Here is a 15,815-nt window from a genome sequence, read left to right as displayed (position 1 = left end):
CGAGAGTGATGGCGTTCGCAGCTTGTAATGGACGCATTTTTTGAAGACTATCTGGATTGTGTATCATCTCTCCTGCGGGATGCTCCTCACACACGCAACCACTGCTCTGAACAAAAGTTTCATCCTCTCCCAAAAAAATAAGAGAGCGCAAAGTGCAAAGTGCTTTTGATAAAAAATAAGGCTTTCTCACTTGTGAGTGGGCAAAAAACGTCTGAGCTGCAGAGGAAACTACAGAAATATAAATAAGGGCAAAACATGGGCTTGTGTCCTTCAGCAGGTTGGAATATCTCCACAGAGCACACAGCCACCACCGCCTTTTATTATTGAGAGTAAAGTTCTTTCTTCCCACGCGGCACAGCCGAGGCACCGCTAGAGTTCCCGCTAATCCACGAGCACTCTGAGAGCCTCTAATCCCTCCCAGGAGTCCTGCGGGCAGAAGATTTTGACATGACGCGGGCAAAAAGTTGATGTTTTGAGATAAACGCCTGAAACGCCGATAGTTTGTGGGTCTGGAGAAGCAGAAGCAGAAGTACTTTTTATTTTTTTTACTTCCAAGGTTGAAATGATGCGGGAGTCTGAGAGATGCTTGTCCTCCAGCTTGTACAGAAAACTAGTGACCTGGTTCTGAATCGAATATACCTATATATAAGAGTAACATCAGTGTTGCAAACATTAGGAGAGTTTTTCTTTTGAAACGATGTTCCAAGCAGAGCTGCCTTTGAGAAAACACCATTAAGCTCCACTGTTTGACATGCACGGCAGCAGTTATAATCCGTTGCTGATTAGCACAAGTAACACTATCCCTCCTACCCTCCACCCCTCCACCACTACCACACACACACACGCACACACACACACACACACACACACACACACACACACACACACACAATCTCCCCTGTGGAGATGCTCACTTGACATTTGCGTTTTGTTAAATTTCCACTATGGGTCACTCATAAGAGCTCAGTTGAGCTCAATTTTATTACACGTGAACACAGATGCTGTTTCTTTCACGCTGTCAATCATAACAACGTTCCATTTAGCGCTTACAAAACGTCCCCATTAATAGATGCAACTCGTGGCCGTCAAGAGACGTGTGCCTCCTACATGAGGATCAATGAACTGTTTTAAAGACAATCTTGCATGGACAGCATTAGCATTCCTTTGCTTCACGTCTTCATCTTTGCGGGAGAACATTTCTTTCACACTTGCGTCACGAAATACACGACAGGGCCGACTGCTTCCACTCTGATCAGGTCTGTTTTTTGTTATTACAACAAAGCATCGGATGCTCCTGCTGAGAGATATAAGCCCAGACATTTTTTCCTCTGCGTTAATCCACAACAACGTGTTATTCGGACAATAGAAATTGTTGCATTTCTATTGTGCGTTAGCGTCGCATCATGTGGTCGTCTGGGATTGTTTTTGTGATGGTGGGGAAAGGCAATTTGTGCCGCGACGGAACATTTGCAGCAAGCTGTATTTTTCTACATACAGACTTTAAATGTCACATAGGGTGTTTTTTGAAAATTGTGTGGGAAATAAAATGTCTAAAAAAGTAATTGCGTCTCACGTCAGTTGAAGACTTGAGCTGCTTTCCCGCCTGCGCGGTTCGGCACCAGATCATTTGTTGTTCTGAATCACTTTGCATGCTTCTCCAGGGTCATTTTGTGCGATTAAAATGCAGTCTTGTAAAACAAGCCAAAGCACGGAAACCCTTGCAGGGTCCCCCTTGCACCCTCGCCCCCTCACACCCGTGCACCGCCGGTCACGCCCGGCCTGATCTGAGCAGCGCCATGACGACGACACAAACAAACAAACTAACTAACGAAAAGCAAAAATGAATCACGGGCTCCACTTCTTCCAGATATGGAACCCCACAAACAGAAAAAACGTGGGAGGTTGTACACAGGGACTGTCTGTGTCCACGCCGACCTGCCTGGCTGCACGGATCAAGACTGTTTATATCAGCTGCCGAGACGCTCGTGACCTGCCAGCGAAACCCTCCGGGGTGGAAAAGGAAGTCGGGCCGACACCTCGAGGTCCTTCTAGCCTGATTACAACTCTCAAAATAAATCATTAAGTACAGCTAAATAAAGCTCACTCAATACGGTCGCTGTGCCATAAACTTTATATAAACTTCACTACCCTTCAATGAGGCCTCCAGCATCTGTGGGGACCCCAGTCGGACGTTTCCCTGCAGAACGTTGCGTCGCAGCGGGTTCACCCCTGACCGATTCATCATCGTCTTTGTCGTCGTGGTTGTTGTCATGACAATTTCCCACAATGCCCGGCTCCATCCAGAAAGCCGGCAGAGGCAGCAGCGGAGGGGAGCGCTGCGAAGCTGTGTGATCCGGCCTCTCTTTGCAAGAGCGCAAACATGTCAGTAGATTCCAAACCAACGTCTTGTTTCTGAGGGAGACGGCGTCTGGTTTTGCACGGCTCCTCCAACTGCTGCCAACCTCGCTGGATCTCCCTGAAAGGCCCAAGGCGACTGGTGGGTGGAGGAAGGACAGCTTCTTTCAGCAGGAACGCCATGATATTAACTCATCACAATAATATTGGACAAAAATAGAGAAGATGTTTTTTTTTTTCTTTAGCCCCTCTTTAGCCACATTAGCCACTTGTGCAGGAGGACACTCGAGCAGATGATGACCTCCCGACGCGGTGCTGCAACGAGCCATTTGCCAGCCACTTCTTGGGTGTTTGGAGGCAGAACGAGGCGGCTGAACAGCCATCAATACGGCAATATGGTCCTCACTGATAAAAAATGTTCGCACACATGCCCAAACAGAGACATTTACTCGTCCTGTGGCTGGCTGGAAACAACGCAGCCCCCTTGAGGGAGAGCTGGGATGTTTTTTTTTCTCTCCTCGCTCGAAATTCTCCCTTCCTTTGAAGACCACCTGCGCTGGCATCCCCCGCATTCCAGCTCGTGGCAGATGTTGTATCAGCGAGGAACATCCGCTCGCTCCGCTGGTTCCCTCATTTCAATTACAACGCGACTTGGAGAACAGATTTGCTCGTCTCCCAGGGACTGACTGGGAAATGAAACGCTGGCCCTCGTGTCCGCCCGTCGCGGGAGACGAGCGGCGGCGCCGCGAAGGGGGGACCGACCGAGCAGCGTCCCGCGGTTCAGAGACAATAACGGTCGTGTCCGCCGCTTCTTTATGTTGTTGTTATTGCGACACCTCGCGTCGGCCACATTACTGTAATCTCACTGAGTAATTACTTACGCTGCTCTTTGGGAATGGGGGTGAAAAAACAACGAGAACGAGAAATGATGAAGCTCATTACACCTTACAGGACGGATGATAAAATGAGCCAGAATTGGGCTCAGCCTCCCGCGTTGGGCTCTTCCGTCTGGTGTTTGTTCAGGCAATTTCCAAGACTGATTTTTTTTTTTGCCACTGAAATGTTGCACATTCGGTCTAACAAGATGCAGAGAAAGTAAACTTTCCATGTGGCTGCCGCAAATAAAAATCCATCAAAAGCCTCCAGCTGCTCCGGAAGGCTGCAGAGACTCTGTTTCCTCCTGCCTCGCTGCTCTCGCCCACCCCTCATTTAAAATTTAGAATCATCCCAATCCTCATTTGAAAAGGGCAGTCTCTGTTAATTCTTTCCCCGCTATCCCGATGTTGCGACAGGAATGTCGCCCTTCTCAATTTTTTTTATGTTTTTTCATTGCTTTCTCAGATTTCTCCAATCTGCTATTGTTAGTACAAAGCAACAACTGGTCACTGCTGCTTGTTTCCTGTTCTTTGTTGGAGGTGAAGAGGGGTGAGTGGGGGGGAGGAGCTTCACCTGCAATAACGTGACAGCGTGGCCCGTGAACAGCAAAGCAAAGTTTGTTTCTCTGCAGCTCTAATAAAATGAATATTGCATTGCGTTGCTTTGAGCTACAACAGGGCCCAGATGATGCAACGGGCTCCACTCACCCGCCCTGTATGTAATATCATCTCCCGTCAGCTCTTACAGCCCTTTTTTAGAAAAATCTAAATCCCTGACCGAATCTCTGAATACACTGCTACAGTTTTTTTTATTTTCTCAGAGGATTATATTTTTAAAGCTTGTCAACTGTAAATTATGGTGATATTTTTTTACTACTACTACTTTACTATCACTTCTTTCAGCACATTAACACCTGCTATACCATTTCATGGTTTCGGCTGAAACCATGAAAATGCTGCTCCACTGGTGTCAGGGACAGAAGGTTTGAGGCTGTCAGCGCTGGCTGCTGGAACACAGCAGCCAGCCGCCACCGCCAGCAATGTGATGCATTATTGAGTTGCGGGCGATAAGACGTTGCAACAAGGGGCTGAGTGTTTCAGAGGGCAAGGGACAGACTTGCTGATTAAAAGCACGTGTTTAGCACAACGTCCCAGACTGATCACATTTACAGAGTGGATGATGAAAACACTGAAATAATGCATTTGTGTTGTTTTGTTTAACTTTGGCCTTTTTCACTCACCACATTTTCCATTTCTCTTTGAAGTCGAACCTATTATTCCTGTTAGTGCAGAGAGAAAACACAAAGAAACATCTGAGATAAAAAATGATTTAAAGAAAAAAAGGGGCTGCTTAAATTGTGCAGATTTAAGGTTAACAATAATTTCAATAATGTCTGAAGGCACAGTTCCTCATTACCCCAAACAGAACTCTTCTCGCTGACGTCTTCCCATACAGAAATGCCATTTACACAAAGTGCTGATAATAAAACAAACACTGTCAACATATTATGCCAACATGCTTGTCTGTATTCTAACTGTCAAACTAATGAGAATCTATTCAACCCTCCCAGTAATGATTCCTATCTGAGTAAACTTCCAAAGTTTGCTGCTGTTTTGGAAACAGGGAATATTTTCTGTCTCACCGACAGCACAGAACCAACATATAGACTGTGTTAAAACTCGCCAAATGAAAACGTCGGAGTGGCCGACTACCGGCTGACGGGGCGAAAAGACCTCGTTATGAGCACGACGAAGGTTCTCTCCAGTTTTTAATGACTTAAAACAGAGACGCTGCGCAGTGTGCCGAGTCTCTCAGGCGTCTCGTAGAAGAAAGGAAGCGCAGCTGCATCGTCTCCGGCAAGGCCAAACATCCAGCTGGGAAGTGAAAGTCTGTCTCAGTGATGTTGAGCAGCAGCGTAACAGTCACTCCATCTGATTGCCATCAGATCTTTGACGACACCCCTCCACTGCTCTTTGTTTCCTTTTTCATCTATCAGTTATTTTATTATTTGACTTTAAGCGCCACAGAAATATTTTAACAGTCATGCGTGGTGTGGGGCGGGTGCTCGAGTCAATCCCAGTTGATCAAAAGGCTTCACAGTGGGACAAACAACGAACCACAACTTCACATATGGACAATTCAGAGCAGCCAATCAGCTAACACTGTTAGCTAACAGTGTTGTGTTAGTTTGCAAGTAATATGAACCTGTTCAATCTTCAGCTCATAGCCTTCGTGGTTCATATATATAAAAAAAATTAAGTCCACACTCCCAAAAATTTAATCTGTTCTTTTTTTCACTCATTGCTGCCACTCAAAACTGCTAGTAGGGTCCAACTGCTAGCAGCTACAGTTGTATGTATTAGACAGGAGCAAACGCTTTACTTTGTATGCTTTTGTTAGAGTCTTGGTGCTGTAAGACGCTGAGCCTTAAAGCTGAACTTTGAGCAGCCTGTCAAGGCTCTAAAGGCTGGACCCTGAGCGCACGACTCCCAGGTTGAAAGGTGTAGCAGCCCAGAATACTAACAGGCAGGGCTGAGACAGAAACTAGGTCACGGGAGAAATAGTCAGAGCAGGCAGAGGTGAAGAAATCCATGAGGCAAAAATGTGGTAAAAAAAAAAAAAAAAAAGCAAGGACAAAAAAACAAGGGCAGAAGAAGAGCACATGGTGAAACACTAGAACACCTTTATCACATTAACAAGACAAACTGCCAGAGACACTTGAGGGGAGAGGAGGAGAGTGAAATGCACAGGGGGGAGTGGCTTAACGAGACACAGGTGTGGCTCATCAGGCAGCTAATCAAACAGAAAGGACAGCAGACTGGTGCTGTGTCTCAATTCAGGGTCTGCATCCTTGAAGTACGCATTTTGAAAGGAAGTTGTGTCATAGCACTGCGCGAAGGCTTGTCCCAATTCCCAAGGGTGCTTAGGACGCTCAAAATGCGTGCTGCTGCAAAGCATCGTGGGATCCTGGGAAGTCAGCTGAAATTAGCGGCATGTACTGGCAAAGACACGACATATAAATTTAAGTATTGAAGTTTCACATAAAGTATCCAGTTTTTAACGTAGGATTTTACTTATTTGATCATCCAACGGCATCGTTAGATGGCGAACCAATGGTTAGCTTGATGCTATAAAAACGGGATGGGGGTTGGCCAGACGAAGGGAACGGCAGTGACGAAATGAGGAAATACGCTGAAGGCTAGACTGTCCCGAGTGGCTACCGGGGAGGCGGGGTTTGGTCCGTCCTTCTAGGCTGGGAACTCTAATGCTGTCTCAATTCAGGTTCTGCACCCTTGAGACCGAGTGTCCTCCGTCTGAAGGAAGCGTTCTTAGAGTTCCCAGCCTAGAAGGACGGACCAACCCCCGCCTCCCGGTCACCACTCGGGACGGTCTAGCCTTTGGCGTATTTCCTCACCGCCGTTCCCTCCTGCTGGCCAACCCCGGAAGTGACGTTTTTGTAGTATCAAGCTAACCATTGGTTCGCCATCTAACGATGGCGTTGAATGTTCAAATAAATAAAAACCCGATGTTAAAACTGAATATTTTATGTGAAATTTAATACTTAAATTTATACGAAGTGTCTTTGCCAGTAGATGCCGCTAATTTCAGCTGACTTCCCAAGATCTCACGATGCTTTGTAGCCGCATGCAAAGCATCATGAGATACATAAGTGCGCGAAGGATAGTAGCGGTGCAGCCTTGGAATCGGCTAAAACAAGTGCGTATTTCCGAGTACGCATATTGAGTGTCCTAAGCACCCTCGGGAATTGGGACAAGCCTTCGCGCAGTGCTATGACGCAACTTCCTTTCAAAATGCGTACTTCAAGGATGCAGACCCTGAATTGAGACACAGCATGAGACTGAGAACACAGGACCTGATAGGAAACAAGAGGTGCTGAACCGAAGCGCATAAGACAAGGACAATAAAAAAAACAAATCAAATATAGCAAGACCTGATATGTCTCGCAAGCTATTAATAGTCTTTATAAAATGTCTTTAGAACAGCTGTCAACATTAAATGTCTGTTCTGTTGTTGGTGAGGACTCTAAAACATACATTGAATATAAAAGAAACAAAACAATAGGCAGATCTAAAACAAGTTTTTTTTTGTTTTTTTTTTAAATAAACAAAACTTCTTATAATTTCCTGCTAAAACCCCATTGGAAGAGACTGAGGTGGAGCTCATCAGCAGGCTCGAGACACCTTTCATTGGCAAGGTGAGTTTTCTTAACTACGCAAGCACCAAAGTCACTTTCACCATGTAAAACTATTCGCTTCTTCCCTGCGGGACTTTTAAAATCGGCCCAGTTCCTGCTCATCTCTGATAGACAGTCCAGGTTTGAAAATGAGATGAGTTGCAAGAAGAGCTGCAGTTTCACGTTGCCCACGTTGCCGGTATTAAATCCAGCGCTCTTCTATCTCCAAGCTTTGAATTACTTCTCTTATCATTTCTAGTTTTAATATTTGCTTGTTTGTTGTTGTTTTTTTCATTGTCACTTGAAAAGGAGTTCCGTTTCTCAAACATGCAGCCTTTACAAAAATCAAACTTGTCCACGGATGCATGTACACAAGGATTTATTAATTTATGAAAAATATTTATTTAAGCCTTTTTTTAATCAGGTGGGTCCCATTGAGTTACGATGACCTCTTTTCCAAGGGAAGCCTGGCCAAGAAAGCAGCCTTCAAAGTTGCAGAACACTTGCAACATAAAAATCACAAAATAATGAAACATAAAGTGCATGCATGTAAACCAGGAGCAGTAACAAAAAAAGAAAAAGGGTGTCATTGCATCGAGAGCAAGTGCGATGATTCTTCCATCGTTGGTTCGTGACGCTCGCTTCTGTTCTGTGTGCTGATTTTTGTTTGTTTTTTTATGAAAAACAAGGCCAAAGCTAATCAGGCAACAAACGAGCAACACACTCCGAACAGCGTGAGTGAGCGACGAGTGACAGCTGAGTGGCACGAGTGAGAGCAAAATTATCAACACAATCCGCTAAACCGCTTTGATTTGTGTTCAGCGCGCACAAATCTATAAGTGGGCCCTTGCATCTCTATGTATCTATATCTATCTTTATCTAACTATGTACGTGTATATATCTACGTGTATGTATACATTTATCTGTATGTATGATAGATGGATAGACAGATAGATAGATATTGGCAAAAAACAAAAACATAATGTTTCTTCAGCCTCGAGCACCTTTCAGAAAATGTAATCATAAAAAAAATATCTGCTCAGAACTCTGAGTACAACGTGAGAAACAACAAAAGGCAGCAAAGGAAAAAAAACACATCACCATCTTGGCGGTTTCAGTGTCAGCACGTCAGTCTTCAGCCAGTGATAGCGACAAGGACGAGCGTCGGCTGTGAAAATCACAGCTTGTCCAATCAACATGTCAAAGCTGAAGTTATGTTTTGTCTTTAAGGCACGTTAAAAAAAAAAAAAAAAAAAAAATGCATTTTCGGCCTCTCCTCAGCAGGACGTCCTCCAGCCATGCTAGCGCACTTAAAAAGGATGTTTCCAGGCACTGCTGGTCAAATCCACTGCTTGTTCTTCAGCTGTCTGCAGGTGTGAATCCCGCCACTGGGATCTCTGTCAAACCCACAACGCAGAGCATCAGGAGCCTCGACGGTGAACCATCAAAGTGCTTTCAAAATCAGAGTTTCCTGCTCAATCCGGTGCACTGATGCTCAAGTGGGAGTGTCGTGCGGTGCGGAATCTGAGCTCTCCGTGGGGATAAAGGGCTGAAGGAATGATCCCTGCAGCCGGCGATGTGATTGGAGGAGACTGTGGAGCTGCTGGAGACCCTCCCCTTAATGGCTCACATCATGTGTTGGGTCCACCTTTCAAAAAATGAACTTGTTGGCTCCACTTTTTGCTTCAGTTCTGGAAATCAGCCCTTTGTGATGTCACAAAGAGACGCCCTATCGCTCACAGGTCAGCGACCACCCCGTCAGACAGGCGTTGGCTCCGCCCACTGAGCTCCACCTTGGTTTCTCTCACTTCCAAATATGTGAAAACTCCAGCAAACCTGAAGGCTAATGTTTTTTTTTTTGTTGTTGTTGTTTTTTTGCACAGAGCTGGGCCGAAATATGCTTTTTTTTTCTGGATATAACTAGCATTCTGCAAGATTAATTGGTGAAGCTGTTCTGTTGGGTCCACCATGAAAGAAGAACAGAATTATTGGGACATGATAACAATACAGCCTTTTAAAACTAACTAATTAACTAACCATATAGATAGATAGATAGATAGATAGATAGATAGAAAGTGAAAACGCGTCTTACAACAGTGGAATAGATATGCATATTTTTGACAATGCAATTGACTCGTCACAGGAAGCAATTAAAGTGGCCCCGGTCACTGATGCTTTCATTGAGAGTGCAGCCTCGCTGCTTCGTCTGGCTCTCGAAAGCCATTTCTTCCCTGCAGCAACCACAACGGGCCACTTGTCAGACTTGACCTGTTTGAAACGCTGCAGATTTATTTTATTTATTGTTACTCCAAAACGATAAAGTGGTTGCGAGAGTCCATTAGCGGCAGCCGCAACAGTGGACGAGAGGTCACGAAGCTCAACCGTCTCTCCCCGGTTGAAATCTTTTTTATTCATCGTCGTGCGTCAAATGGTGCTTATATAATGCAACAGTTGTGTTGCCTGCTAGGCCTCTGGAGGTTGCGGTCAGGCCACTAATTGAAAACTAGCTGTTGCACCTCCTGGCCCCTGCAGTCTTTGTGTGAAAACATTTTTTCGGAGCGGCGCAAAAGCCTTTCAATGCATAGAAGTCTCAGGAGACGGCCGCGATCCAACGAACAAAGAAACAAAGAAGCAAAATATACCGCTAGCTAAAGGCTGCGAGTCACTCATTTTCTGGTCAATTAGTTTGCAACATTCTTGGAAGCAAATAGCCACTTAAACATTAATATTCAAAGAGTGTTGGGGGCAAAGTCGTGCTTGATTGAGCCGAGACGGAGAGGATCCTGTGGAGGTAATGAGCACGTTAAGAGCACCAAGGTTGATGACGAACACGAACAGACAGACTTTTATCAGCTGACTCACAGCGTGGGCGAGTCCGTCTCCGTTTTTATTGTTTTTTCTTGTTTTTGTTTCTTGTTTTTGGAGGATTATTTAAAAAAAAAAAAAAAACATCTTCCATTATCCTGCATCCTAATTGATTTCCTCGCCGGCTGCTCCTCCGTCCACTTTCCAGAACCAGAATGTAACTCTGAATGTTTTGTTCCATCCTGTAGCTCGACAATGAAGAGGCCGAGCAGCTTTCAGGAACATCAACAAAGAAATACTCCAAATGGTTCTGTGGGGTTTGTGTGTGTATGTGAGTGTGTTGTTGTTTTTTTTTGTTTTTTTTGTGTGTGTGTCAGAAGACTCCTGTCCTGTCAGCGGCTTATTATCTCGCAAACACATTGTCTGCAGACTGCCAGGCACATTCTCACTCCCCCAAACTCCCCGAACGACACCTCGGTCCGTCCTCCGAGCTTCATCCTGGCGGATGGCACTCGCGTTTGTGGTTGCGATTTGTTTTCCGCTCAATAACAATTATGTTACTGTCTTTGTGAGTGTGTACGTGTGTGTTTTTTGCTGTAATTCAAACACAAATCAAGAACCTGCGAGCCTCTAATTTCCTTCCTGAGAGGGTTTGTGTGTTTGTCCGCAGGGCTCGCTGCCCCGGCTAGCAACAATAGCCCTAGCGCTCACACACAGCAATTTGCTTTCTATTTGCGAGTCCACCTGTGTCTCTGCGAGGGCCGCCCACATTGCCGCCCCTTCATCCCTTCCTTGAGTTGACTTTTTAAAAGAAAAATCCTCAAAGTGACTTTGTCGCCCGCTTTTTTTTTTTTTTTTCATTTCTTTTCTTTTTTTTTGGAAAAAGAATCAAGTGGCCACTGGCAGCTCAGGAGTCTGTTTTCTATTTTCCAACCTGGCAGGGCAGTTGTCACGTTCTCGGGCTGTTCAGAAGGAGAATCTCGCGGGTCACCTGCTGTTTTGAGATCAGGGTTTGTGCTTCTGATGATCATTCAGAACCAATAAAAATGCGACTCAGGTCGAACCAACCTGGATCTGTCATTCAGACGAGGGAGAGAAGGAATGAATTTTTCACCTTCTACCCTCCTTTTTTATAGGGAACATATTTTTATTGAATAACATGAAAGACACAGTGTCTGAATGTTTCCTGTGTCCTTGCTGTTAATAAAAACAGACGCTGATGTATTGTGGACGGTGATGGTGCCTTTTTAAAAAGCTGAAATGCAAATGGAATGAGGGTTCAAATTAATTTATTCAGTCATTCATTCATTCATCTGTTCGTTTCTCGTGGCTGTTATTGTACCTATAAATACTCCGTCACACGACGAGTTGGAGTGGCGCCGTGCACACCAGAACCACGTTTGCAAGCTGGCGCAGTAGATTTCAGACTCAGTCAGCCCTCGACTTTCCTCCGCAGCTGCGCAACCCGTCAGCTTCCTTTTCACGAACAATTAGCTTCCATTTCAGAAAGAGGGACGTGCGCGAGATCAAGAGGCGACGGCTTCGAGTCGCTCCGAGACGAGGAAAACAAAAGCAGAACTTGCCCCGAGCCTGCAGACTAGTGGTTGCTGCTGCTGAGGAGATCAGCGTGGATGTCGCTGCGGCGGCGGTTCCTTCAGAGCCGGCTGGTATTTTCCTATCAGGAGAAGACAACGGGGGAGGTGGCTTATATGGAATGGGCGTGGCCTGCCCGCTCGCCCTGAAAAATCGGAGAAAATCTGCCCGACGCTTGGCATGACATCACATGCAGCTCCTATATCTCATGGGTTGATTTGAACTTTGAAGTTCAAAGTTCAAACAGCTCGGAGTCGCCTCAGGCAGCAGAGCTGCACCAGGGGGAGCGTGGCAGCTTCCTCGGGCGCCGCCGCTCTTGCCGTATAGGAGAAGAACTGTAGCGCCGACACAAAGCGTTTTTCACCACTGATCGTGTGTGAGCTGAAAGATTCTCTCCGGGGAAAACAAGTTTCCACTTTGCTCCTGACTGGCTCTGCAGTCGGCGGCCGGCCCACCAGGAGGTGATGATGTCACCAGCGGGAAGCTTCAAGCTCGCCGGAAACAAATCTGTCCGCTTGAAAGTGACAGACAAGCTGATTTTTTTCCTTTTTTTTTTTTTTTTATTTACAATCCCCCCCCCCCCCAATTTTTCTCTGCAACTTTCCCAATTTTTTTCCCCCCAACCCCTTCCAAATGCTTTTCGTGGCGCCTCCTCCGGGGTGTATTGACAGATAAGTCCAAAAGGATTTGTTGAATGTTTTCATCTAGCGTTCTCAGTTTACTGCTCTCAGAAGTGCTGCGCGTTGAAGATTGCGTAGCTCAATCTGCCATTCGCTTCATGGCTACGACTCCATCGCACATCCTTTGTCTTTTCTTATCAGCGATGGGAGCGGGGAAAGAAAAACACCCGTCAGCTCTTCAAATCAACTTCCAATTTCACCGAAGCGTGACGTCTATTTCCTGGACTTTGACCTTGACTATCACTACGTAATACTGCGTAAGAACATAAGGAAGCAACACAGATGGACTTTTTTCACCACTCCTGGCTTGCCTCCCCCGTTACAAACGCTTTGCCACAGGAGGGCTTCTCCCCGGGTTGATATGCGAGTCGAATAAAAAAAAGGATTTTGGAAGCATCTGGTGTGCCAGCTTATTAGATGGTATGAACTCTCCTGAAATCCATTCTGGGTACACACTCTCAGCCACCAACTGAAAAACTTCATCTCCGACAAAGCCCGGAAAAAAAAAAAGCGCAGTAGGAATGGAAATGTGTAATAAATCTGTTTATTGGCACGAAAAGTGGGAGCACCAGCTTGAGTCTTTTTCTCATTTATTTGACATTTTCATTGAGATTCAGTTTCTCTTTGTGTCAATGGTAAGACTTAAGAAACCACTTGCATTGCAGGGCAATTTTGGCATCAGTATTTTGGAGCAATAAAAACTTTCATGTATTTTATCCAGCTTTGTGTTGTTGTGCAGCTCCCTGGTGTGTGTCCTGCACTCGTTTTTTGACCAAATTTTTTTTGCCAGAAGTTGATGTCTTCCCCCAGTGTTGAGCTGCACATGAATGCCAATATTGTCCATGAATCAAAATTGAAAACACACAGAAACTCAATTTAAACTTTTCACCAAGTCAACACTGAACTTCCGGGCTGAGACTGAAACAGTCAGCCACCCCTCCGGGTCACAGTTTGCTGATCATCACGGCGACACGAGCTGATCATCTGCATGCCAGTCAACTGTCGACGGGGAGTGATTTAAGATTCAGGAGGTTCGTCTTCTCACCACACACGAAACATGTACACAGGTATCAGAGCAAATATGCCATTTGACAAAAAAAAAATCAAAAATCAAAAAATACAAGCAGGTACCAATACCAGCGAAGTCCACTGCACTCTGGAAAGAATAAATAAATAAATAAATAAATATAGAGGTCAAACCATTCTATGCCTTAAACCCGATCCAAATTATGCAAATAAAATGTAAGAACATTTGTTAAGCTGATTTCTTTTTATTCTTTCTCTGACACAACACACGTTCATGGCCAAGTTCCAAAGTCATTAGGTAGGTTCGGACGGTAGAAACCAATCAAGTCTTAAAATACACACAAGACCTAAAGAGCACCTAAAGTGCGTAAGCGTGTCCCAATACTAAAGAAGGAAAGAAACAAAAAAAACAGACCACTGCCATCATTTGATGTGACATGAACATGAAACCAGACATGTTTTACATATGGCATTCAGTCATAACAGTTATCGTGTTACAAGGTGAAGCCTATCCGTTTCAAAAGTGACTTAGCTCAAGAGTTTCAGCATTACTTCGCTGATGATTCTTCTTCCTCCTCTTTTGGTTTTATGGTGGGTTGCAATCTTGCCTTTTGAGATGCATACCGCTGTATGCATCTCTATTATGCATACTTCTATTAAAAGTGGTGCTTTAATAAACCTTGTCCCTCAGGGGGCACCGGAGCTATAGAGCTGGAAGGTTCTGGAATTCCTCGTGGACAAAAGATATATAAAAAAAAAAAAAAACTTTTAGCAAAAAAAAAAAAAGGTTTGACCTTCAAATGTTCAATTTTTAATTACGAGTCAAATGATAATGTTGAGCAAAACAAACAGCAAATATAAGACAGTAAGTTTCACATTGCAACCTAATGCCGATCTGACTTCATATTTACAGCGTTGCAGCTACATGCTCCAGTACACAACCACAGAGCTCTGTGTAGGAATACAAAAAACCTCTCTTATTTTCTACTGCTGTACATTAGTCACATTGACAGGAACACCTTTCGTGCACATTCAGCGTTCGACAGACATTTCCCCTGCATCGAGCCCATTTCTTTCTTTCCTTTTTTCCTTTTTTTTTGAAGATAAAAACCTCAGCAAACAATTGCAGGAGAGTCATTTCTTTCTCAGCGCTTTGAACTTTAAGGACCCCCTATTTGTCGTTGCTATTGCTGCACGATAAAAACCCTAGCGTCTGTCTGATCTCTGGCAGAACAGACAGGCAACAGAATTAGCTACACGTAAACAGTGACGTGATTGAAGCCTCTGCTGTGACATGACTCAGAAAGCTTAGGACTTTCAGAAAGAACGAGAAAAAAAAAAAGGAAGGTCCATCCAGTCCGTCCCACACATCAATTTGATTGAAATGGGAGTTGAAAGGTTGTTTTTCCCGATGCGTCACCCTGTCAGTCTTGTTGGGGAAAAAAATGAAAAAAAGTTTGACGAAGCTGTCGCCTCCATCCGTTGCACTTTCTTCCAGACTGACCGTGATTTTTAATTTGACTGCGGTGCAGATCCGAAACAATACCTTCCATTATCTTGACGTGATGCATTTGTGCCTGCCGTCCGTCCTTCCCGTCCCAGTTAAGCAGAGCTGCCTGTGAAAACCGGCACCTGCTTGAAAGCTGGATGCGTCCGTGTTTAAGAGACCGTCTGCCATCTGTCTGCTGCAAGGTCGCTTCGGTCAAAGGCAATTATAACTTTCACTTTAAGGTGCCATGAGAGTCTGGTGGAGTCCGTTACAACAGTGGTGGGTTTTTTTCCCTTTTTATTCGTTTTTTGGCCTCGTGACTCTGGAGGGTGCTTCAGTTGGAAGAACTTTATATCTTCGTACAGTATCTAGATTTTTTTTTTTATTTACAGTGTCTTTCCAGCAAAACCTTTAGTGCATTATTAGGCGTGGGCACAGCGCGGCCTTGGCGGGGGGCGAGGGGCAGACTCAGCACGACTGGACCTCGATCTGAGGCTGAACCGACTGTCTCTTGGGACACAGGATCTTGGCGAAAGCCCTTCGGAAGCTGCTGTGGCACAGCGGGTACAGCACAGGGTTGATGGCCGAGTTGAGCCACAGCAGCCAGAACGTGATCTCGTACCAGTAGTCGGCCACGCACGTGCCGCTGCAGGCGGCACGGATGATCATGAGCAGCGTGTACGGCGCCCAGCAGATCCCGAAGGTGCACACGATGACGGCCAGAGACTTGGCGATCTTTTTGTCCCGCGACAGCCGCGACCGCTGCATCCTGCGGTCCGGCAGCATGCACGACGAG

At 45.3% G+C, this 15,815-nt stretch overlaps 1 protein-coding gene across 2 annotated transcripts in view; it reads right to left on the bottom strand.

Moving 5' to 3' along the window:
• Positions 1 to 15,334: 15,334 nt before the first annotated feature.
• Positions 15,335 to 15,815, bottom strand: part of LOC142897309 (histamine H3 receptor) — a 4,195-nt gene continuing 3,714 nt past the window's right edge. For both annotated transcript variants that reach the window (XM_076039532.1, XM_076039533.1), the window contains one exon: positions 15,335 to 15,815. This exon is cut by the window's right edge. In XM_076039532.1, the coding sequence (XP_075895647.1) occupies positions 15,488 to 15,815 (328 nt within the window). In that variant the 3' untranslated portion in view covers positions 15,335 to 15,487.

This window comes from Nelusetta ayraudi, unplaced genomic scaffold (genome assembly GCF_046127955.1).
Source record: "Nelusetta ayraudi isolate G7.1 ecotype Tasmania unplaced genomic scaffold, CSIRO-AGI_Nayr_v1 ptg000059l, whole genome shotgun sequence".
Taxonomy (NCBI): Eukaryota; Metazoa; Chordata; class Actinopteri; order Tetraodontiformes; family Monacanthidae; genus Nelusetta; species Nelusetta ayraudi.
Note: the sequence above shows the minus strand (reverse complement) of the source record. Positions and strands in the feature narration are given on the sequence as shown.